We start from the raw sequence: 25,310 nt of genomic DNA on the forward strand, positions 1-25,310 counted from the left end.
ATGCTAATACCTGTGAAGACCTCAATTAAATGCCAAACTGCCCTGTGCCTAACTTTGATTCTGCAAGAAAGGGTGATATCTCGCTGAAGAGTTGCAAAACAGAGCATCACTGCACCCGTATTGGAGATCCCATATACTCAGCATCACAGCCTGCCCACATTTCAGTTCTGCACTAGAGCTGTTACAGAGCCTCTGGTGGTCATCAGGGATTAACTCCTATTTGTTTTTTTTCCAGCCGTGATTAATTATCTCTTAGCAAAGTTGTTGATGACTTTCTGATAGCTTTATCCCTCCATAAAGCTTTGGGGAGAACTAGTTCATTACTAAATTAATTAACAAGCTTAATATGTGCTGTCTCAAATCCATAGAAAAGCTTAAAATGATTCCACCTGGTCATGTGTTCTTTTATGTCTTGTTCAAGGCCAGAAGAAGTAGGTAGGCAGACACCTGAATCCATTTTTGGATTTAGCCCTTAGGATTTTGGCAAGGAATCAAGTGGTGAGTGTTAGTTACAGAAGTGGAGGAGCCCTGGTACATGTAAAAGAAAGGTCACTGAGGAGGAGCTGCTGTTAAGAGGGAATATAGTTCTTTGTAGCTGCTTTACACCAGCTGGTATTAAAATGCTTATGAGATTGCCACTGTCTGAGAAAAATGAGCTCGTTTCCTACATGACATGAACAAGGCTTTTTGTATTGAACACAGAGAATCACGCTTGAATACATTCATTAAACTGCTACCTTCATATTACTGCCTTGGAGACTGTTTATCACTGTTATTATTAGCAAAATACCGAAGATGTGTTTGACCTTAAGACATAAAATAAGACATAACGAGGTAGGCTAACTCTGGACCCTGCTATGGAAATCAGTCAACATGCTTGTTAATTAGTGCAAAATTCTGGGGTAACAATTGAGGAATAAAGCAATCGGAAAATCACCAACAACTTGCTAAGAATTATTAATAATGTTTTTGAGAAACAAAGACAAGTTTGTTTTTGATTAAAAATGACAAAAAGCTTTAAAAATCTCAGTTGCGTTTCGGTACAGCTTTAGACTTTAAGACACTGAGAATTGGTGGGATTACTGAGTGACTTTCCTCTCATCAAGATCCCATTTATAATAGCTTTAGTATTCTTCTACAACAAGCTAAGGATACTGATTTGGATATGTGCATGCGGGTGCAATGTGCTTTACCTTTGACTATGTGTCTGAAGTTAATTAGCCTCAATTTTCCTGACTCTGTAAATAGCCTTGAGGCTCAGATCTTCATTTTGGTTCAGTTACAATATTCATGCAGCAAGTGGAAACCTTGCTGTCACATCTGCCTGTCTGATGGAAAAAAGAACTTCTGTTCACTCATATGCCAAAAGAGCCCTTCAATAGCTGGGTCACTAGGTTTTCTGAAACTCTGGTTGCCCCTCATATTAAAGCAAAACTAGTTGGCATAACTAATGAAGGAATTTAATCTCAAAATTGATACAGTCAGGGGATAAGGGGTGATAGGTTCAAGCAGCTAGTTTGTTTTTGCATTTATCCGGGAGTTTGCATTTATGCCAAGTAAAACACTTCAGCTGGAGAACCTGACTCTTACCAAAGAGGATACACTGTGTTTAAGTTGTGCTAAAGTCTAACACTTCATTGTGGATGGTTGAAAATGTGAGGAAAAAAGAGCAAAAAGCTGGAACAAATTCCCTCTTTCTTCTTCCCCACAACTCCAGCTATCACAGCTTCATTAGAAAAAGGAGAGTGCAACACTCAAAAAATACCATTCTTACCTACATTCTTTCAGCACCATTTCAGATTTTCATATCCTTTTTACACAGAAGAGTGCCAAAAGTGGTTTTCATCATAGATCATTATATTAAATTGTATTAACTCCTACACTTTGATATAGAAAGTAAGCTGGGATTAATGATTATTTACTCTCCAAATTTTTAAATCACCCCCTTTTTCTCCATCTTTTGTGCTGTTTTTTTGATAATGGAAACTAGGAAGTTAGAGTGCGGATTGGCATAGAAAGAATATGGCGTAATTGCATCTAGGACAAAAAGGAACAAGAAAAAATGACATGATTGTATTTTTCAGACTTCATAATATCTACTTTCACATCATTAGAAAAAAAACCTAAACATTTTTAACATAAGGCTTATGGCTATCATAGAGTTTGTAAGTATGGTGCTGCTACATGGTACAAGGACACAGAAGGAAGAATCTTCTGACAGCAGCAGATTTATGCTGGATTCACAATTAGTGCAAATAATATTGAAGTGTAGATCACTGTCTGAGTTGATATTGACCAAAAGTAAATTGGAAATGTCTGGTTTTGCAAGGAAAAAAACCCACTGCTTCTTTTATTTTCCTGATTTATTTTATTCCAAACCCTTTTTGGTACACAGACCTGCACTTTGAGATATTCAAACCCTTTAAAAAGGGCTTTGTATCTTACTGCATTTCTTAAGGCTTTCTGCCTGAGATGCAAATGTCAACAAATTGTCCAGGAAAGATAAAAAGCTTATTTTGTTCTCATTATTCTTAATGACAACAGCAGAAGTACTTCTCAAATACTGAGGCTAAACATTTTTCTCTCATTGCTTCTGCTGTTGCTGATTTGACCAGAAGGATTCCTGATAGAATTAGCCCATGTAGAGATGATGTAAATAAAACCTCCAGTCCTGCTTCTAGTTTCACATGGACACCATTGATTTCAGCTGCCTGAAAAAAGGTAGATGGGGTTCATGGTTTTTTTTACATACAGGCAAGTAATCCCCACAAAATGATCTGGTTATAGACCCAGTTGACGTATAGACTTCTGATCACAGTGCACCTGCTTGGCGAAGCTGCTCCTTCCATATTACATCAATAATAAAGCAATGAAAATGCTTTCAAAAAACTTCTATCAGACCTCACAGCATCATTCATTCAAGTGAATCGTTAAAACATTTATGGGACATTTAAACAAATTTAAAGTGGGTGTATTTATCGCAGTCCCATCTCAGGTTGTAAGGATATCATTTGTCCATTACAAATAAAACAAAACACAGCAAAACATGACAAAGCAAACATATCCTTTTGCAAGTGAACTTTTTTTTTAAATTCTATAGCTTAAAATAATGGCTCCTTCACCGTATTTTGTACACCCTGTTTTCATCTAAACTATTGCAGTGAGTTGCCCTTTTTACTGTGTTACTACATTGACGGTATCAGCCTTTTCAGGCAATGACATCGGCCTTAGCAGGGAAAGGCAGAATTTTGAAAGCAGGCTGGACAGTTAAATGGAGGAAGGATGAATTTCAAACTCTTGTGCTTTTAAATACATTTGCTTTAAAGCCTTTTTTGTAGAGCCTTCTCCTGGAAACTAATAAAGCCTGTGAGCAATCCTATTTTGGCTGAGTCATCCCCATAACATTAGCTGTAGCTCAGAGTCCTTCTCACCTTGCAGAAGCAGGGAGGAAGATGAGAATTATTTTATGTAAATTGTTTATAAATTGGATTACCTTTTAAATGAACAGATTTATAAAAATATCACATAGCAGCACAGTCTGAGTTAGCCTTTTTGGATACATAATTCTAAAATAGTAATAATGACTTTTGTTAATAAATTGGAAAAACTTGAAACTTGAGTTGCATAAGCTAAATTTTCATAATGTGAGCCAGATAATAAAAACCACCAAACAGGACTTAATTACAAGGAATGGCAAAATATTCAGTTGCAGAGAAAGAAATAACAGCACCACTTACCTCAAAACTTACAGATCCATTGTGATCAGTGTCAAATGCATTAAACAGAAAATGTGCATAAGTTGTGGAATCTGCAATTTAAAACAGTAAAAATAATTCATAGCAAGCACATCTTATTTTATTTAATTTCATTCCATGAAAAAATTTGATACCAAGATATATTTTCGTACTAAAATTTGATAGCAAGACTATCAAATTTAAATTCAGTTTAAACTTATTTTTTTGGCAGGGGAGAAGGGATAAATTCTAAGTGCGTGTATGTGGGTAGCTACACTGTTAGGAACAGAAAATCTAAAATTCTAGTCTAGAATACCTTTATTCATTTTCATTCCCATTTCTACTAATCACTGATATCTGAATGAATAGCAAAGAAGTCATGTTATTGTACTCTGAAACAACCTGTGTTAATTGGAATGTGACTTTATCAGTTAAATGGCCACGACAGGGGATCTATCTCATATGTTAAAGAAGAAAAATGCGTTCATTTGTTCACTTTACACGAGGGAAGCAGACACTACCATCTGTGCATTGGCAGAGCATTTTTACTCTGAGGACAGGCCTGCTACCCAGGTTGAATATGATCTTGTCAGAAAGCTGCTGCTGCACGGGGTCCTGTGCTCACCCACAGGTGAGACCAAATCCTGCCCAGAGAGGCAGATGCTCACAGCTGGTTTGCTGCTTAGGAGAGGTAGGCGCTTGAAAACCTTGGGAGAACGGGCTGGACTAACTGGAGTAAGACTCTGAAAGACGACCTTAAACAAATGATCCCTTCACTAATTATTTGCACACTTTTCAAAGCTACTGACTTGTGCATATCGACTCATTTTAGATATGCAAGACAGCATGAATATAAACCTGTCAAGCCTCCTTAAGTTTTTGTAAAGATCCATCTTTCCATTTCCACTGAATGCCTTCTGAGAGGCACAACCCGCTCCAGGGGTAATATATTGCAGAGAGAAAGCTTCTCCAGAGGCTGCCCTGTTGATGTGAGGTACAAGCTGCTGGGGTTCTGGGAAGCCAGCTTTCCTCCCTGTCTTTTCCCTCCCTCAAAACCATGCAAATTAATGTAGGCTGAGGTATTGTTTACTTTTAATACTCATTGCTTTACTCTAGCTACTTCATGTATTTACATTATTTTTCGGTTAATTAACATCAACCTCACAAACTTTTAGTAAAGTGAGAAGTGATATGAAATTTGTGTCCCCCTTGCAGGGCAACACCCCCCCCACACCCCCGTCACGGAAAAACATCATCAGTGCTGAGATGTCTTTTCCTGATTTCTTGGCCGTAAGCCATTTTACCTTTCATATTAATCCTGAAAACCTTTACTTGTCACAGCCCAAAATATTGTTTTGAATTAAACTGAGTGATAGTCTTGGGTCACTCACCTGAAATGCCACCTTGACCCCAAAACCCAAAATATACCAAAAATCAAAGCTTTGTACTTCACAGATTCAGACCTGATATTAGTAAGAAAACTCTCTGGTCTTACTTCAATGTGTTAACTTCATATGATGTGAAATAATTGTAACAAGAAAAAACTGCAACGTTTAAGCCTTATGCCTGTTAATGCATTTTCAGAGAATTAAAAAAAAAACCACCACTGTTGAGACATTCATACATTCATTCATGTATCCAGTCACCACTGTAATTGCTTAAGCATGGCCTAGCAGACAAATGCCCATTTTAACTCAAATATGTAAGTTTGTTGACTTCGGTTTATATTTAGGATTTTAATAATAATATTTACTATAGTCTACTGAGACTTCTGTTGTGCAACAGACTATACCATGCAAACCATCTTCAGGGAAAAAACATCTTATAGAGGTATAATTACTGTAAACTGAATTTTAAATAGCTTCCCATTCTCTTGGCATTCATTTCTTAAAACCATGTGAAATATTCCTTATTATTTTCTGTAGATTTACAGAAAACACAAAGGTTAACAGAAAGGTTTTTATTGTTTGTTGCCCATACATGATACAATAGGCTACTCTTTTTGCATGATGATATAAGAAAAAAAAATTCTCTAGGTGAAGAATCTTTTCTTTCTAGTAACCCCCGTCTGGAAAAAAAAAAAAAAAAAATCAGTGGTCTTTCTCAGAGTTGGTTGTTCAATTCTAGTCTGAAATTTTGCCTTAAAAGACCTGCAGGATGAGGTACACTAGTACCTTTTAATAGAGCTACTGAATCTGATTCCTCCCTGCCCCCACCCGCCTAAATCTGGAACATTAATCACATTAAACTAAAGCTTAATATTTTAAATAAAATATGTTTTCTTTTCAGAGATTTGATATCATAACTAGTAGGCTAAATTGATATTTTGACAGGTTGAGACAGGGACAGATATTAAATCAAAATTCCTTTGAAATACACCATTAAAGCTTTTTAAAAATCAGAGACAAAAGATGGTAGTCATTATACATCTGAGAGCACGCCTTATCAAACCGTGAACATAATCTGTTCTGTTCATAACTGAGGAGGAGTGTAATAATGATTCAGTGTCTGGATTCTTATCTACAACCTGCCTGGCTGAAGAACAAATCCCAAGTTATATTTCAGATGATCCATTGCATGAATGCAGGGGGCCTATTCATTCACCTGTATTTCTAAAAAGAAGCTACTGGAGTGCCTTTCTGGCATGGAAACCTTTTTACAAAGGGACTTCTGCCTTTTAAAATATATCAATTTTACTGCAATCCTGTGTCATCTCCTTTGTTCCTCTCACTGTGGCTCCCTTATCCTCTTTCTTCTCCTCCTATCCCTTATCCTGGATGGTCTTGAAAGTCGCTTGTTGAAGTAATTTGCTGGATGACATTGGAAAATGACTTTTTCGTGGTTGCTTGGTCACCCTGCAACTTAAATTCTTACACCACATCATTCTGTTTGCTCAGATAGGCATTGTTACAATGATACGTCATGCTGTATCTGGTTTTGCATTACATAGACAACTGGGGCACAGATCTACATGGATGACACGTTTTAATTTGAGGACAACTTTCAACCTTTTTTTTTTCCTCTTTAATATTCAGAAAAATATAAACCCAATATGTATTTGTGCAACTGAAATGTAAAGGCCTCAGCTGCACACAACATTTTGGCAATACATTCAAAGATTTAAGTTTCCAGCTGCTTGACTGGACACTTATATATGATGATCTCACCCTGTTGTTAACATACAGGAATATGTAAATACAGACAATTAATTGGGCTTTGAAGACACCTTGGCTAACGTGAGGAACAAAGAATAGACTTTGGCTCCCATACCTGGCAAGTGTCAACACAGGCACCTACAAAACAGCACAAAACCTACACAAAACAGTTCAAGTCTCAGTGGGTCCACAGAAATTAAAGGATTACTGATGTGAGCTGTTACTTTTCTAAGGAGATTCAGCTATTCTGCAGTTTGCCCTGAATATTTTTCCTGAAATTTGGAGGAAAACTACATAAAGCTTTCTCATTTGTTTGTGCTGTCTTCAAGTACCACTAAGGCTGCCCACTGCTGTGTGGAGGCCATGGAGGATGGGGAGAGGAAAGGGATAGCTTCTGATGGTCACTTCTCGGTGCTATTTGCTGAGATCTCTGAAATGGCTTTCTTGAGAAAGCTAAAAATGCTGTTACTAGTACAGAACAGCATCTGTTACTGATAAGTAAATTATATGGATTCGATACTTTTCTACCCTGCTAAAAATCTAACTTTTTACTGTATTTCACTAAAGTTAAAAGAAGCAAGAAAGAAAGCATTTATTTTTTCATTTTTTTTTTCTCAGAAAAATGTAGCTGCCTTGTTACAGACGGAGTAATGGCGTTGTTGAAATTGCAGTGAATAGTGTAACCATGTGCCCCTGCAAGGCAGAAATGCCATTACTACTAAGAAACCACAGGTTTTATAGGGAGCTCACCCCAGGACGGAGGCTGGCCAGCTTGCACCTTTTCTCCCTTGGTTGAGCTGCAACAGCAGTCTCCTGAACTGACCAAGTTTCTAAGGCTGACTGGTTTTACTTTCATGGTGCAGCTACAGCTTTATACAGGTAGCAGAAACAAGCAGTTATTCTATGTAGAAATAGATATTTATGCGTCTAACATAATGATGCAGTGGAGAGAAGAAATTTTTGCCTTATATGCTGGCAGAAGTCTTGAGCAGCAGAGAGACGGGATGCAGCGCAGAGGAGAGCAGGTGTGGGATGGAAGGGAATGGGGCACAGGCTGGCACTGGAGACCCCATGCTATAAACAACTCACCCATGGTCAGTTAAAGAAATGCAGGTGTGGAGCTGGACAAAAATGGTTTTAGGGGTAGCAAAGAGAACAAAGAGATAGCATCTAACGCATGTAAAAGGTACCACCTACAATAAATTTGGATGTAATGTGGAACTGCAAACCAATGGAGAAAAAGAAAGGTGTAATAATGTGTTAGCAAATGTAGAAGTGACCCCAGCTGAATCCTAGAGCGAGGAAGAAGAAAGCACCAACATGAACATCCTTTTCCTCCCGGGGAAGGACTCCAGAAGCCAACAGTCCACGGCAGTCCTCACCTCCTCCCCCAAATGATGCCACTGTCCTAAAGGCCCAAAGGAGCAGCAGAAGGGTGAGCATTAACACCAGAAAAAGGGGCAGAAACTAAGAACTGAGTATCTATAATTTTTAACTACTTTAATATTCTTTCCTTTCTGTAACAATTAGGTCTGGACTAATAAGGATTAGGCTTTTAAGATTACATTTATTCTAACAATACATTTTAGCTTTACTTGTATAAAAAGTGTGCTTTCTCTTTGCCCATAAACAATTTTGAGTATAACAATAGGAAATATCATAACTTTTTTATTATTATTTTAAGTGTAATAAAGGTATAGTAAATCACATGCAGAGAATTATTTTCACTAGCCAGGGTAACTAAAAAATATAATATCTGAAACTGTAATTGTTAGCCCAGTTTAAAAGCTTAGATAAAGAAATAATCAGTAGGCAGGTCAACCCCTTTTGCCTTTTGTTCTTCCCGACTGAGTGTGCCTACTTGTTAAGGATTTCAGCGATGGTAATCCACACTGAATGCTGCTCTTTACCTTCTCGGTCTTTATTCAAAATAAAACTAACTGGGAGATGTTTTGTTCCTACCAATTAAGTGTTTTTTTTTTTTTTTTTAATACAAGTGAAAAGAAAGAACTATGAACAGTCCCAGGGAAACATGCAAATCTCAATAGCTGTGGGAGAAGATGAAGAGGCAGGATTGAAGAACTGTAGGAGAATATGAAGAGGGAGGATTGAATGGTAAAAGCAAGAGGAAGAAAAGAAAGGAAAACAATTAAAATTAAAATAAAATCCAAGGTTCAAGGCAAAAAAAGTTATACATTTTTGTATTACCTTCATTGCACTAAAAGATAATGAAGATAAAGAAATTAATGAAACCCCTGGAAATTAGCTAATTGAAAGTAAGGTTAGCAAAAAAAGCCCTCATTTAAGTAAAGAAGCCCCACAGAAGTCAAGGGGGTTCTGCTGTTGATATTAGAGGGTACCTGTAGTGCCTCCTACAGTTTTCGTTCCTACTGTGAAAAGTTTTGTGGAATAAAAGAGAGTAGAAAGTTTGAAAAGAAATAGCCTACTCAGAGAGACCTGGTTTTCAAAAGTACCCAGACACCGGTAGTAACTTCATAATAGAAGACTGACTTCTCGTAGACATCACTGCATTTCGTTCAGAAATATATACTTTAAAATGTGTCCGGCCATCAAGGAAATACCCCATGAGTTCAGACAGAGCTTGAGACAACAGTCTTGTTAATTTGAACAACAGGCTGTTTCGTCAGACTTAGGAACTAACAAACATAACTCTGTACGCTGTAGTACTAATTACATCTGCCAAGTACTCACCTCCCTGTGGAAAGAACTGAGAGTAAATCTCTTTGAAGGTTTCTTCATTGACAACAAAAAAAAAACCTGAAAAAAGTGAAAGACAAGAAATGAATAGCATCCAAACTGGTTGAGTCAAGTCATGTGTTCATGAGGCTGTACAGAACATGTATGTGACTGAGTTTAACATGCTGCAAGAATCTGATTTTGCACTTTCAACCAAGTATTATTGCATTAAATGTGTGTGGTTTTGAAGGATCTTCCTAAAGAGTTCCCATGGGACAAAAGTTTCTTCTGTGCCATATGTCTCAACTTCAGTCGTGAGGCCTGAGTGACAGATGTGAGCAGCAACCGCTCTGCTGCCGTGCGTGGAGCTGTCGGTGTGGCTGTGGGCCGTGGGTGGTCGCTCCTGCAGCCGCAAGCAGCACTTGCGCGGCATAGAAACCACACAGGAATGTAAACTGCATTTGCAGTCAGGTATTACTGACACAACGTGCAGTCATATTCTACCTAAAGAGATATATTCAATGAATTTGAAAGAGCCTGTCACAAAAGATCTTATTCAAACCTTGCATATCCTTCTGCCTCTTTAGATCTCATTCATAAACTGAAATATGTAAGAAAGAATAAGCAGAAAGTGTCAGAGAAGAATGATTACAGAGAAAATGAAAGGAAGTGAAGAAGAAAAAAGAGGATTAGAATGGTGACTTTACAAAAATGACTTATGTAGAGAGGAAGGAAAAGCAGAAGGAATGCTGCATTTTTTACTAAGTCATGCATAAAAATCAAAGACCAAACAGCTGACTTCTAGTCCTGAATTTGCCAGACTGAGCAGATGACTTCAGAAAATGCACTTCATTCCTTTTTGCCTTAATTCCTTCTTTAACATAGAGTGAAAAAAGCCTGGCAAGTTCTTTAAGAGGAAAGTATTTCTAGAAACAAAGGTAAGCAAGAGAAGACAAATTGCGTATTAAGGTTCAGCTATTTATTTTTGTCCATTGCTATGCTATTTGGACTGATGGCTCAAACTTATGTGCTCCTAGTCCCAAACTGGGGAAAGGAAATAGCTTTAAATGAAGGTAAAGAACAGTATAACAACTTTTACCAGTGTAATAACAGCTTTTCTTATGAGAGCAAATGATATTTCTATTAGATCAAAGAAGGAACACTGAGATACTCATAGTTCTGACAGCTCCTGCTAAGAAACAAATAGTGTAATCTTGCTAATTGAGAGATTAATGTGTTGCCTGAAAAACACGTCAGATCTGTAGATCTAAGATTGATTTACGTCACTTATCCTCAGCCCAAATCAGCCCTTCACCATAACTAAGCACGTGCAAACACATAGTAGGAAACATGTCTGTCTGATCAGAACAGACAGACACAGAGCAGTCATGGAGACAGAAGTGGGAAATGACTTGTTCCTGGCCATGGAGGCTGTCACTGATGGGGGCAGGATTAGAGCACAGGTCTCAGTGAGACCAGATATATACTGACTGCTGGGCCACACCACCTTTCAAACCAAAGCCCTTGGGTAATGGGGGGAAATGTGAAATGCATCTGGCATCTCTACCCTTCGTCAGGTAAGGAGCAACCCGTTAATTGCGGTGGCATCTCCCTGCCTGTCACGTATTTGGGTGTGAGGGCATTCTAAAACATCTCTCTGCTTTACCAGCTTCCCCAAAAGACTGTAGTCAGATGGTCTAGTTTCTCTGTAGTCCCCAACAGGTTTACTACACTGATTGTCTTTTTTTGTGAAGCCTTTTGGAGTTGTATAAATGTATGCAAAAGAGCAGTATTTTTACTTATATTTGAAGTGCAATAAAGAAAACCTCAGTGGAGTGTTCAGATACTCACTGATATAACAATATAGTTATTCGATGTGGAAAATGTAACAAATGTATTTCATAAGATCCTCTTCCAAGCATACATCAGTATATACTCTACATCATTCCCAGACCTGCTCAAGGAACAATAATACAACCCCTCCCTGAGATGGCTGGGAGTGTGAAAGGACAATGCAGTATTTTAGATTTTAGAAAAAGAAGCCGTGGCATCTTTCTGTTCTGCAGGTAATTTCTTTTCAGACAAAAAGCCAGGCACATTTTGAGTGAACTAAAAAGAAAACCTGTATGTTGAATTTGTACAACTCAGATTTTGCTTTTATTTTTCTGAGAAGCTTAATAAATAATGAATGACAAAATGTGCGTTTCAGTTCATCTAACTCTATGGCTGATTAACATGTAAAGCAATTTTTCTACCTTTTCCTTGGATGAGAGACACTTTCAAAATATGCCCATTTTGCAAAGAGTGCTCTCCCTTCTTTTACAGGAAAGGCCAGCAACTCCAACTGTGTCAGTCCTTAGTCGGAAGCTGGGAAGAACAAGACTCCCATTTCCTGACTGCATTTAAATGTTACGATGTTAGGGGAGAATTAAATATACTCTGGAAAAAATTGCCTGACTTATCCTTTGTTAGTTCAAAATAAGTTAGCAGCCTTTTTTTAGAGAAATATACGATCTTCATACCTCATCTGAGGGTAGTACTTTGTTCTATCACTTAATGAACTCCAGTTTTGCCACAGTGTTTGGAAGAAACATGGCTTGAAAAGGCAAGCCACTTTCACAGAATTGCATATTAGTAGAGCTAGGAATTAGCTCTTGAGTTTATCTAGGTTGACCCTACGTATTTTCCTCTGCTCTTTACTATAACATTGCCAGTAACACCTTACCTTTTCCATCCTTGATCTGTAGTAATGGTATCTTAAGGACATTCACTAAAAATCTGTGATGCTGGCCAATTACTCTTATCAGAAATATTTAGTTGAAACTTTTCTTTCTTTAGTTTGGATTTTTCCTCTGAGACAAGACTGTGAACACTTCTGTTCTTAAATAATTTTAATCTAAATACGTATGTAGCCAACACCATTTACCTCCAAGTCTGGTCTTTTCTTGACTCATAAATCTGGCTTTGTTGTGTTTATCAGGAGATTTCTCCTAATTGTTAACTATGCCCCATGGCTTTATGTCAAGTTATTGCTGACTTCTTCCATTCTACCAACTGTAATTAAAAAAAAAATTTTCTAACCTTTCATTAAACTCTTATAAAAGAAATAAAAATAATGAAATAGTTTGAAAGAAAAATGTGAGGCTTATTTAAACCATTTCCTATATTCTTTTTTCCTCCAGCTGTATGTCATTTGTTTTGTTACAGTAAATTTCTGTTTGACAGTCTTTTAAAATTGCATCAATGATGTATTATATTTTCCTTCTGGAGAATAAAAAGGAGGAAAAGTTAATCTTGAACTGTTTTTCCTGAGTCCGTTCCTCTCTCCTTTAAAGAGAAAATAAGATAAGCCAACAGAAAGAAGAGACAGAGAATAATAAATATCATTCTGTCTCTCTTGCCTGCAATTTTACTGCTGGGAAATTACACCTCCAGCACATGGTCTTATGACCCACTGCAAAACCTGTAAATTATTTACAAGTTTCATGCTGTCTAAGCTGTCTTTTTTTCAGTATTTCTAAGAATACTGCAATAGATGGATTCTTCTTTACTACCTAATCAACACCCTTTTTAGACAAGAGGCAAAACCAAAAAGACACAAAAAAAAAGGAGAAATAGTGCAATGTAGGAAAGAGGATGAAGGAGAAACAAACTCAAAGCTCAGACTTTTGTCTGTATAATGAACAATTTTGTGTGAGGGATTAAGCTGTATTAGGAGCTTTGGCAATTTTAAATATATTTTAATTATGGGCTTTTGCATGACAGGTTCTCCATCCCCATGCTTTATTTGCTGTCAGTGTTTGTTGTGCTTCATTTTAGATGCATGTTCATGTCCATTGACTTAATTATCTCTGACTAACAATATTTTCTGGTTTTGCACGTACTTCTATTGTGACTGAAAACTTAAATTTTCCATAAGCACAAAACTGAATGGAAGAACACATACATAATTTTGAAATAGCATGTGTATACTTTAATGTATACACTTCTACCAACAATCCCACATTCTAAACCCACAGTGGCTTTTCATAGCCCAGTCCAGTTCCTAATTTTTCATTTGAGCATAACAGGGCTTTGATCAAAACAGCATAAGAATTTAACAATTGGCCTTAATTTGATAACATCATCTTGGCCAAATTAATAACAAAATCTGGGCCAATAGACACCTCATGAAGCTCAACAAGAATTGCAATGTTCTGCATCTGGGAAGAAAACATCCCTTGCCCCAGTACTAGCTATGAAGTGACTGGTTGAATGGCAGCGCTGCCGAAAAGGACGTGGGGTTACAGTGGATGTCAAGCTGAGTATGAGCCAAAAAAAGAATTCTTACTGCAAATAAGATAAACCACCTACTGAGCCAAAGCCAGCAGTCTGCGGGAGTTATTCTCTCTGCTTGGGACAGTAAGGAGTACAGTCTTGGGGCCCTCCCAGGGATGTGGAGAAACTGAAGAGGGTTCAGCAGAATGCCAAGAAGACTACTAGTGATGAAAGGACATGGAAAACGAGGAGAGACTAAGAGAGTTGGGCTTGCTTAGTCTAGGCCACTGTTAAGGATAGCAGCCCACCTGAGGGGCAGCAACAGAGATAAAGAAACCAAACTCTTATCAGGGGCAGACAATTTAACAAAGTTCAGTGGCAACAGTCTGAGGTTTGTGAGCTCACATTGGACACTAGGAAGAACTTTCTCACTCTTCTTGGTACCCTGAAGCATGGTGCTTGAGACAGCCCTTAATTTCAGTGAAAATTTGTGCTGTTACAGAATCATAGATTCATAGAATCATTAAGGTTGGAAAAGACCTCCAAGATCATCAAGTCCAACCATCAGTCCAACCCCACCATGCCTACTAAACCATATCCTGAAATGCCACTTCTATATGTTTTTTGAACACCTCCAGGGATGGTGACTCTACCACCTCTCTGGGCAGCCTGTTTCAGTGTTTGACCACACAAGAAATTTTTCCCAATATCCAATCTAAACCTCCCCTGATGCAACTTGAGGCCATTTCCTCTCGTCTTATCACCTGTTACCTGGGAGAGAAGACCAACACGCACCTCACTACAACCTCCATCCAGCTAGTTGTAGAGGGTGATAAGGTCTCCCCTCAGCCTCCTCTTCTCCAGACTGAACAACCCCAGTTCCCTCAGCTGCTCCTCGTAAGATTTGTGCTCCAGCCTTGAAAAGATGTCTGTGTATGTGGCAGAGCTTTTCTAAGGGATGAGATGAGAGGCTTTGTTTGATAAGTGACCTTGATATTTACTATTATGAACAGGAACATATGGATCAGGACAGAAGGGTGTGGGTTAGAGACTTAAGACAATAGGTTCTGAAGCTTGTGGGTTTTCCAGTCTTTAATGCTTTGAAGGTTTATGAAAATTAACTTTTAATTTTATGCACTCCCTACTTCCAAAGCTGCATACATAAGATGGTTTAAATTTGCTATACCTATTAATCTCAGCTGTGAATCTCATCTATGTTTGTTCTGATGCATGTGATTGAAACGCAGGCCTTCTTGTGACTTTCATATTTGCAGAAAACTGAACCAAATGGTAATTATACAATTCTCATGAGTTGAAATACCAAATTAATTTCTCCTACTAAGAAATACAGTTAGTGGGTTTGGATTACACCCCCTGCCCCCCACGTATTTGGTATTTAATCAGTGCACATTGATGTGTATTTAGCCTATATATACCTCCCATGGCAAGACATGAGTGGATATATAGTAAAATTGCTCAGCAAAATTATCAGCAAACCATTAGTCAATGTTTTATCAGATAGAACCATTTTTCAGCATGGCTATGCTAATGTGTTATATCAGCAAACTTTATACCTGAAATGTACAGTGTTTTTTCTAGGCTTCTAGAAAATTTAACCACAAGAGAATTCAGATGATCTGAAAATTCACTCGCTAAAGTATTTGATCACTATATAAATTATCTAGAACAAGCACAGTGATAGTCAGTTCATAAATTACTCCTATCTTGAGCTTCCTCCAAAATAAAACGCGTATCAAAAGTAGCACACATAAGAAACTAAGGTACAAACAGTCCATCCGAGGATGGAAAAGGCACAGACTTTGGTGAAATGTGTATAACATGATCTCACTATGCCTTGGAAGAAGGAGAAAACCAGATAAATCCCACTCTGAAAGTGCCCCTTTGTGCCCTGACACAACGTCTGACACATTGGTATCAACACCGTAACATCCACCCAAAAGACTTTTGCCAGAACAGTGTTGATCAGGGTTGTACTGAAGCAGCTGAGCCAAGCAGGTATTTGTCACATAGATATGAGGCTAGATCCAAACCCAACTAGGCTTATAAATGTTACCAACTGCCACTTTTGAAAGCTAAATCAAGATCTCTGACCCTCAATAGCCTCTATACGTTTTGCCAGTTCACTTCAGTGCCAATTCACAGTGTTCTGTCTTCCCAGCATTGCTGTTCAGGTAATGGCCTTATAGCCATAGGCTGACTGCAGTCAGGAGGGTAAGCAGTTACAAAAGCAGAAGGGTGATAGTGGGAGCATCAAAGGTGAACAGAAGAAGTTCTCTCAAACCAGCAGCGTCACATTAAAAAATTGTTTGGGTTTCTCAAAATGATGAATATGATTCTAAGTGCTGTTATGATTCAGCTGCTGGGTCATTAAAAATACATATATCTCGTGTTTAGAAGGGATAATTGGCTGAGCAGGGGTGGGAAAGTTATACTGCAAGTTAAAACTGCAGAAAAAAAACCAAACCTGGAAGTAACATAAAAGCCAAAGAGCAACAGTGGCATGGAGATGGAAAATTCAATCTCAAGATTTCTGAGGTGTTTCATTTTCCTTCCTACAGCTGCAAATCCACAACAGCTTGTTTCAAATGGCTCCTTTGAGTGCCTGCTGTTTAATGTAATATCCCAGTTTGCCTCCAACACAGGGTAACCCAGGATCTTTCTCCCAGATTCACCAGTCCATTGTGCTCCTCTGGACCTGCTCGGTTCTGCCAAAGGACTGAACTTGTTCCTGCTAATTTCTGTGCTCCTTTCCCTCCACTCCGCAGGAAGAGCTCTCCCCAGCGCCCTGAGCCTCTTCCCAATTCCTCTGGGCTGCTGCCTTACTTCTGCCTGTCTCTTTTCTTCTCTTTACCCTTGCAACAGGGCACCAAGCTCTATTTCACAGGCTCTGTTTCCTTGTCCTTGGAAGAACAGGTCTATCAAACCCCCTCTGAATTCCAACATCTCAAAATCTTTTCCAGATCCTACTCTTTCTTCCCTTTCTGAAGTTCCTGCACAGATAACCTTTAGTCAGGTTATCACCCGATATTACCCCATTTGTCAGACATACAATCCAAGATCAAACCAAGAAGGCATCATATAGATGCAAATTTTCAGTCAGACAGATCCAAAGTCGCAGCTCACTTTTAAGAGCTAGGACATTCTGTGAAAAGCATGAAAGAACATATTTCCTAATATTCTTCTACATTCTCGCTTTGTGTCAAATCTTGCCTTGTGCTGTTTCTGTAGCATAAGCGAGAGAAAGTATGCAGGGAGACAACCCTTTCCTGAAGAAAACCCAGGTGCAATTCAGGACTGCCAGCATGAGGGACTGTAAGCAATAGCATCGTGTCACATTGATATGGCAAATTCTCATGGCAAAGAGGAAAACCCTGTGCTCACTCATAAACTGCAGTGCTTGCGGGGCATAATGAAGGGATTTTAATTTGGCAAAAAGAAGCAATATTGAAAAATTACTTATTTGGACATTAACAAAAACTATTCAAAGATGATGTAAGTAAGTACGTATGCTATTGATGAAAACAAGTTTGACTAGGTGATTTATTTAATTGCAAATAATTAATGGTAGTGGCTAATGTCCTGATATGGACCTACACATGCAAAATGTTAGGAGAAGTTTATACACTAAATTTGTCAAAAAATTTCATAGGCACAGGAAGAAGAGAATTCAATGTCTGCTGCACCTTATTCCTCTAAGACCAATGCAGAAATTGGCTTTTCATAGTTTTACTGTGCCTTACGGCTTTGAAATTTAGCTAATTTCCAGCTGGCACATTATAAAATGATTTAGTTGTGTCTGCAGACCACTGAATGTACTTCAAGCAGAGTAGAAAACAAAAACACCAGCTAATACACTTCTAGACTAAACTTGTTTATATTTTATTTGTACTTAATAAAACTGTTTATATTTTATAAGCATACTGCTCCTGGCTGTATGCTGGATTTTGTTAGGTTATGTGGTAAAAGCTTGTCTGCACACCCACAGAGGAGCACAAAGAGGTGATGGTGGGCTGGGGAGCCCAGCTAATGCCCTGCCCTGGTTGTCCCCAGGACACCCCAGCAGCCATCAGCCCATCAAAGGCTCAGCTCCACAAGCCCAGAGGAGCACAGGGAGACAAAGGTAAATGGGAACCCAAATTAAGGACAGAGAGGAAGGGTTACACTGTCCTGGCCCCTCCTGGAGATGTCCCAGGAGACCCTCAGCCCCAGTGTCAGGGCATCAAGATGAGTGAATTCTATTACTGAAGGGGGTTGCTGCCCCAGGGTAGGGGACACATTATGGGATCTAGGGGAAGAGCAATTTGGGACTGCACAGGACTTATTATGGGATGTTTAGAGGGCAACAAAAGGTGGGAAAAGGGAGGAATTGAGGTGATTTGGGGAGGAACAAGTGGGGGAAAATAGAGGGGTGAGGGGATAAAAGGTCCCTGTCACATATATATTGTTGGCTGGTCAGTTTGCTTGGCTGGCCATGCTGGATGCCTGATCAGGGCAGTCAGTTCTGTCTTCTTATTAAGCTCCTTTCCAGCTCTTCCCTGGGTGGTGGCTTTCCATTCTGCATGTGCAGTGGTGTGTATGGGGGTGTGAGTGCAGCAGCTGGGGTCAGACCATGGGCTGGAGGGCCCGTGTGTCCCTGGTGCAGCGACTGGAGCGCGTGTGAGGGTGTGAGTGAGGGTGTGAGTGCTATTGGAGATCAGGTCGGATGAGCCAGTGAGCAGGTGATGTGACCTGGAAGCCAGGATGAGTGAGTGGGTCTCTAAGAGTAGCACCATGGTGGGGTTGGCTACTGGGGACCAGGGGAGTCCTGGCCAGCTTTGTGTGTGCATGAGATGGTCTGTACCAGCAACTGGAGTGGGGCTGCAGCCTTGAGGGTTGTTATGCCCATGTACCAGCAACCAGGGAAACTAGTATCCAGGAGCAGCTACTGGGCACCTGAGCCACATGTCTGAGCCTAGCTGCTGGAGGGATCCATACTGTACTGTATATGTCCACAATTCTCATTAGTGGACCTCCATCCTGCTCAGCCACAGAGGGGAGCAGGATGAGGCTGTTGGTGCTGCCTGTGTTTGTGTGACTGCTCTGTGTGTCTGTCTGTGAGCTGTGTGGCTGGCCATGCATATAGGTATATATGTGATGTATACATGTGATCTATGTGTGTGTGCTTACTGGGAATATTTCTTCAGCTTCACTGCTGGATGGGTCTAGAGGTATGGCAACAGTCTTTTCTCTCTCAAGCTATTCAATCTGGCCTGATGTTTTCCCCTAAGAAATTTAATTATTTGATTTATTTTATTTAAAACATTTATATAGTTCAATATATACTAGAGCAATTCATCAGTGTTATATTGATTTTACTTGGGAATACATTTAGCAATAAAGATGTATTTACCAAATACCAATAGGGATGAGAATAAATAAGTTTGTAATTTATTGTAAGTTAAGCAAACAAATACATTTGTAATTTTGTAACTCATTTCTCTGTAGTAAATATAAATCTACTTGTCCTTGATATATTCATCAGGAATAATTTCATTGCCTATTTATTTTGAAGTGATTGCTAGTGTGATTAACTATGTCCTGAAAGTACTCTTAGAATACAGGGTTCACTTTTGATACTGGTTTTTTTCAGTAAGAAAACAGAACACACATCTGAAGTGATCTTCATGAAAAGGGGCTGGGTGGCATTGCTGGAGTTCAGATCACATTACTGGCCAATGTAGGAGAAACATCAAGAACAGGGAAAAAACCCTGCAGCAGCTAATAAAAGTGAAATTATTTTAGTGGGACTTCAAAGTAGATGTACAAACAAAATTAGGTTTCTGGGGGAAAGAAGGTTTTGATGTCATTAAAGGAAAAGCAAATGCGGTCTGAAAAATATCTTGAAAGATATGCTTAAAAGAGATGGCATGCACTAACCTATGAAGCAGTCTCAAAAAACTAATTCAGAGAAAGCCTCTCTTTTGAAATATTTGAAAGGTATCTGAACAAAGCACTAAAAATTAAGACTAAGAAAACTAACCTGAGAATAGATAGTTCAAAAGATCTTTTTCTTTTCTCATTAATACAGATTAAAAAAAAATCCCAGACAAACATATTTATGCTCTTTTTCTTTTTTTTCTTTTCCTTTCCTCTAAATATTTGTAGAAGAGATAACAGAAGATGTGGGGAGAGGAGAGCAGCTATTTTCCTAGTGTAGTTAGATCCCCCCAAGAGGGCAACAAATTCACAATGATTGAACTATAAGCAAAGTATTGTCCATTAGGTGTTGGTAAAAGTTCAAGGGGTTGTTTCTCCTATGGATTAAAAGAAAAAAAAACAAAACATGTCTTTGTAATAAACAGTCATTTCTCTGAACAGCTTCTTTGAACTGGCGACTTCTGGACTGCTGTATTGTCAGTATTTGGGCTCCTGCTTTTTAATACCTCTTTTTGAAACTAGATGAACGACAGAAACATTTAATTTCCTTTGTACAGATTTATCATTCAACACCTCAACACATCAAATGGGAGCTCTGAGGAAGCTTTCAGGAAATCAATGCATGTATGAGAGAATTGCAATGACTACAGAAGAGACACCTGCTTTGGCTCTTTTGATCGGGCACTTATATTATTCTCCCACCTCTGTGTTCCTCTTGAGCTTTGCTGTTTGCCTACTATAAAAGCCAGTTTGTCAAAGGACTGGGAGAATGATTGGCAGGATGGTGTCTCAAACTGCTCACAAAGGATGACAATTGCTTTTATTCTACCTTTAGACCTATCACTTTGGAGCCTGGCCAGGCCCATGATATAATGGCACAAGTCCAGACCTTACCTGCCTTTCTGTTGAAAAGCTGTTGAAGGAGCTGCTGTTAATTACCAAGAAATGTGCAGAGATGGGAAGATGAGCAGAGGCAGGCTGCAGTTGGAAGAGTTGGCTAAAAGAAAGTTTTGAACACATGTGCATTGGATGCCTGGTTATCAGCAGTGGCAACCAAACAGGCTCAAAGGGAAAGTGTTTGTTTTGGGGGTGATCTGTGCAGATGCAACCATAAAAGTGAGGCTTCATAACATCGTAACATCTCAGATTAAAGATGTAAAACACACTCAGTATAAATAAGAAAGTATTATTTCTTTCCTTCTGCTAGACAGGGGAGGCCCCTCCAGTTTTACAACCTTTTATAGTGGTTTAATAGCCAGATTACAAGCTACTTTAGCCAACAAATATTGCTGCTTTCTTCACGCCACTTACCCATTAACAGTTGGGTTAAATTAATTATCAGTTAATTTTCTCAGAGAGAGAAGATAATTCCTCAAACAACTCAGAAACATGAATTTTTTACTCAAATCAATTCTCATATTCCCCTAAATAATTAAAATCTTTTGCTAACTTTCCCGACATTTTAAATTCTATTCTGTATTTATTTTAATTAATGAATTATTAACACTGTACTGATAAACAAAGAATTTTCAAGCTAATGTGGGTCTGGGTATACCAGAGAAACCAGAAATTGACTAAATCAGGGATTTTTTTTCCCTGTTTGAGCATAATTCATGCTCCATAATTATGCTATGTCTATTTAAAGCAGAACACATACAAAATATAGGACAAAATGTACTTAAAACACAGAAATAATTTTATACAATTTTTCTTCTAAAAAAGCTTCCTGGGCTAAAATGCAGATTAATTAGTACATTAGTTAAGCCTTTCCTACTTTGTAGGAGAGTTGAGAGTCCCAGTACATTAATATGTGTAAGACACTTAAAGGTACTCAGAGAGTAGGAATTTTAAAAGTCAAAAATACAAGGTAGTATGGGTTTTTTTTAATTTTTATTTATTACGCTGCTTGAAATTATGCTTATGAAAAATTTAATTTTAAGGTTAGCATTAATTTTGTTTTCATCTGTGGACTATTAACCCCACTACGTACAACAATATATGTTATACATATGAATGAGTATGTTTATAATGACCTATTTCTAGCTTGATGGATTTTCACTCCTTTTCTCTAGTGAATAACCCGTGTTCAATTCAATTACATTGCAAACCGCTGGTGTTTTTAATTTCAATTATCACTTCTGCTTTTTGTGTTATCAGGAAAGGGACAGCTATTAATTTAACCTCCTGCCTATTGAAACTGAATTAGTTCTTGATTTTTTTTTTCTGATTTGGTTTCTCATCTTAGTTTTCTCAGGAGTGGTTTATAAAAAAAAGATTTGACAGCAACTTTTCTTTACTGAAACAGTTCTTGGTTTACATTTTTTAAAATTACTTCTGTCCAATCATATAGAAAGATTCTGGAACCACACTGTGACCAAAGGTATACCTTGGATCGGACTTGTGACTTCAAGAGGGCCAAAATTCCTTCCTAAACCAGCTTGCTATTGTTTTCAAGTATTGCAGAATTAAGCCTTATAGATCAGAATGTAAAATAATATACTCTAGTCTTGAATATACTTGTGAGTCTTGACAGCTAGTAATGGAGGTGAAGAAATATTTTCTCTAATCTTTGTAGAGGCTGAAGGAAGGTGTTGTTTGTGAAATGGTTAGTGATGGTTATCTCAGAGAGTCTTTTGTCCCTATTCTAAAGCCCTCCTATGAATTTTCCTATTTATGGTTCCAGGTGTAAAGCATAAGTAGTTTTTGAATGAGGACCTAGAATGCAGGAGGCATCCCCAAATGGAGTGCACTAACTACTGGGTCTAAAGGGACATCCTTCCTTTCCATCTTTCCTCCCTGATCTAAAGTACAGTAGAATTACTTCATCCAAAGGCTCACAGGGGCAACACCTCAGGTTGTTGCATTATCATTTCTGTCACAGAAGCGGTACACTCGTTTTATAGCTCAGTGGCAACAGTCTGCATTTCTAGGAACATTGTGAAAGTCAGTGGACTTGATAGCATCAGTCTCCATTGACACCCATTGGTGAAATACATGTAAAAACTCCTTTAAAGACTTGTCTCATCAGGTAAAACACAAAACTTCTTGTTTCTGTTTAGCCACCTGTAGAAGAGTTAAGATAATGTTTCCCAATGGCACAGTAAAGACGTACAAGATTTTGAGCCTCCTACTGGAAGATACTGTAATGAACAGAAGTCTCTTCCCACCCCGCTCCTTGCTATGGCAGTTTCAGAGGAAAACAAGCAGAAATAAAGGAACTGGCTCACATCCAGGGTGCGCGGCTTCACACAGTAAATAACAATCAACACTTCAGCTGCTTCCACCATGCAGCAGGCGAGGTGCCAGCAACACTTTTAATCAGCACTGTTCTTTGTTTAGCAATGCCCACTAACTAGGGTAATTTTTAGTTTCCTATTATTAGCACTGGCAGCAAAACAACAGTAAACAACGTGACTAAATATTTGAACTTAAAAGCTCACCCCAAAGCCTGACACACCAAATTTTATGGATGTGTCCCTGGCATCTGAAAGGTGCTTACTGTTTCTGTCCTTATTTGTCACTACAGGAGGGCATTTTACATTTCTGACTTCACAAGTAGGCGGGAGCAATAATTGAATTAAATGTAGCAGAACCCATGCTTCAAATACTGAGTGGTGGATTTTCCTGTAAACTCTTTGGCAAAGACAAGGTACTCAGCCCCTTGGGAGAAGCTGTATTTAGGCAAGCATAGCTTCTGTGACTTGCCTTTCACACGTTCCCGTGTGCATGCTTTTGATCAAGTCTCTTCAAATCAACTGAGATCCTTGGTGAGAGGAGGAGGAACAGCTCCTTGCTGGCAAGTGCTGGTCGCTCAGGTGCACTCCCTTAGACCAACTCGAGTGATTCACTTGAGCAGAATGAAGGACATCACTAGTCCCTAACAGCAATATTTGCGTATAGGTCAATTTGCTACTTCAAAACCATTAAGGCCTTTATTTTGCTTTTCTTACATGAGGGAGTTAGAATTTAGAAGCTCAGTTGGTTCTTTGGTTTTCCCTAGAAGTTCCTTGTACCCTTAAAGAGTGGGAGATTCACTGAAGAGGAAACTGTGCTAACAACCTTCTGCTAAAGGTTAGCAGATTGGCACGATCATGGTTACTAATATTTTATAGCCATATCTGAAAATGAGAAAGCACAAGGTATTTATGAAGTAACCTCAGTGTGCCAGGGGTGAAAAAACCCTATATTCTATCTAAAATGCTGATGTGATTTTTTGTGTGTTTGCCAGTCAACTGGATGTTGTTACTAAGTACTGAAGCCAACACAAATCTTCATTTTAATCATGAAGTAAGAAGACTGTGAGTTTTGCATTCCTGGGACACATATCTGCATGAAAGACACTCAGCCTGAAAGTGTGTCCTAACTTATGTTATTTCAGTACTGTTCAGAGCGCTGGTTCTTTGCTCCTTTCAAATACGTACAATGGTAAAGGCAGACAGCTCAATATTTTGTTAGTGCTAACTACAATGAAAAGCACTGAGGAATTTCTATCCTACAGAATCCTGTCAGATTGCAGAAATGGTGAAGAGCATAACAGTCAATAGGGAGCAGGTCAGAAAGTGCAAATCAAACATTGTACTAGGTACTTATATTTTATATAGTAATACATTTACCCTTTAACAGGGGTTTTTGCTTTCTCCACTACTAACACTTTCTCTCAGGAGGAGGGCCCCAGCATTGCAAGCATAAGAACAAAAGTGCTTACCCGCATAAATATTTATAAAACCAAGCTTGACAGTAACATAAATAGGTCCTGATTCACCAAGGACAGTGGTGAAAATCCAAAGCAATTGAGGCAATGACATGTATGAAGCCTCTGTGAGTGGGAGAGATGCGGTCCATGGGGAGAAATGTTCCTTCCCTGTTCACACAGTGAGGGCAATGTGTCTCATCCTGGATGCTCTCTGGCATTCAGTATCTGTCACAGGCTCCCCTCTCTATGTACCCAAACCTCGCTGTCACATCTGTGCTGGTCCAGCCTGCCAGCACACCACACCGACATCTCCTTTATTCTGTTACCCAAAGGGCTCCCCAGAGCATGGGTCCACTATATGGAGAAGATACTTGACCACTAGAGCTCTACTGTGTATAGTGGTCATGGAAGGACCAGAATGGGCTATATGGCAATGCTTTGGGCCATAAACCTAAATGCCTTTGAGAAGGAAGAGGAGGAACAGTTCTGTAAGACATGGGAGGATGTACCAGTGCTACTTACAAATGAGATATTGTTTCTATAATTCACTAAAAGACATGAGAAAAACATCAGAATGGAATTTGAAGTTTAGTCAGGAATATGAACTGATAACTTTTTTTTTAGCACAGAAAAAAATCTAAATAAACTACATAAATCTCCTTTAGACTGTTCTGAAGCTTTCCTGTCTCATATGTGGATACTCAAAACATTGCTTTTGGCAGCATATCTAAAATTTGTGGCATAAGTCAAATCATAGGAACTGAATACTGAGATAAACATAAATAAATGATGATTGATATTTGCTGGCATATTTTTATGGAGATTCATTGAGGTTGA

General features: G+C 38.7%; 1 protein-coding gene across 2 annotated transcripts in view; it reads right to left on the reverse strand.

The window, feature by feature from the left end:
• KCNIP4 (potassium voltage-gated channel interacting protein 4) overlaps positions 1-25,310 on the reverse strand; it is a 231,264-nt gene that overhangs the window by 10,355 nt on the left and 195,599 nt on the right. The window contains exons 3-5 of one of the 2 annotated variants that reach the window (XM_009648034.2): positions 24,078-24,093; positions 9,602-9,667; positions 3,738-3,808 (exon numbers count right to left, since the gene is read on the reverse strand). In XM_009648034.2, coding sequence (XP_009646329.1) covers positions 3,738-3,808; positions 9,602-9,667; positions 24,078-24,093 — 153 coding nt within the window. Of the gene's footprint in view, positions 1-3,737; positions 3,809-9,601; positions 9,668-9,932; positions 9,937-24,077; positions 24,094-25,310 lie in introns of both variants that reach the window. The other variant, XM_009648035.2, reaches the window with a different exon arrangement.

This window comes from Egretta garzetta, unplaced genomic scaffold (genome assembly GCF_000687185.1).
Source record: "Egretta garzetta isolate BGI_Z169 unplaced genomic scaffold, ASM68718v1 scaffold151, whole genome shotgun sequence".
Taxonomy (NCBI): Eukaryota; Metazoa; Chordata; class Aves; order Pelecaniformes; family Ardeidae; genus Egretta; species Egretta garzetta.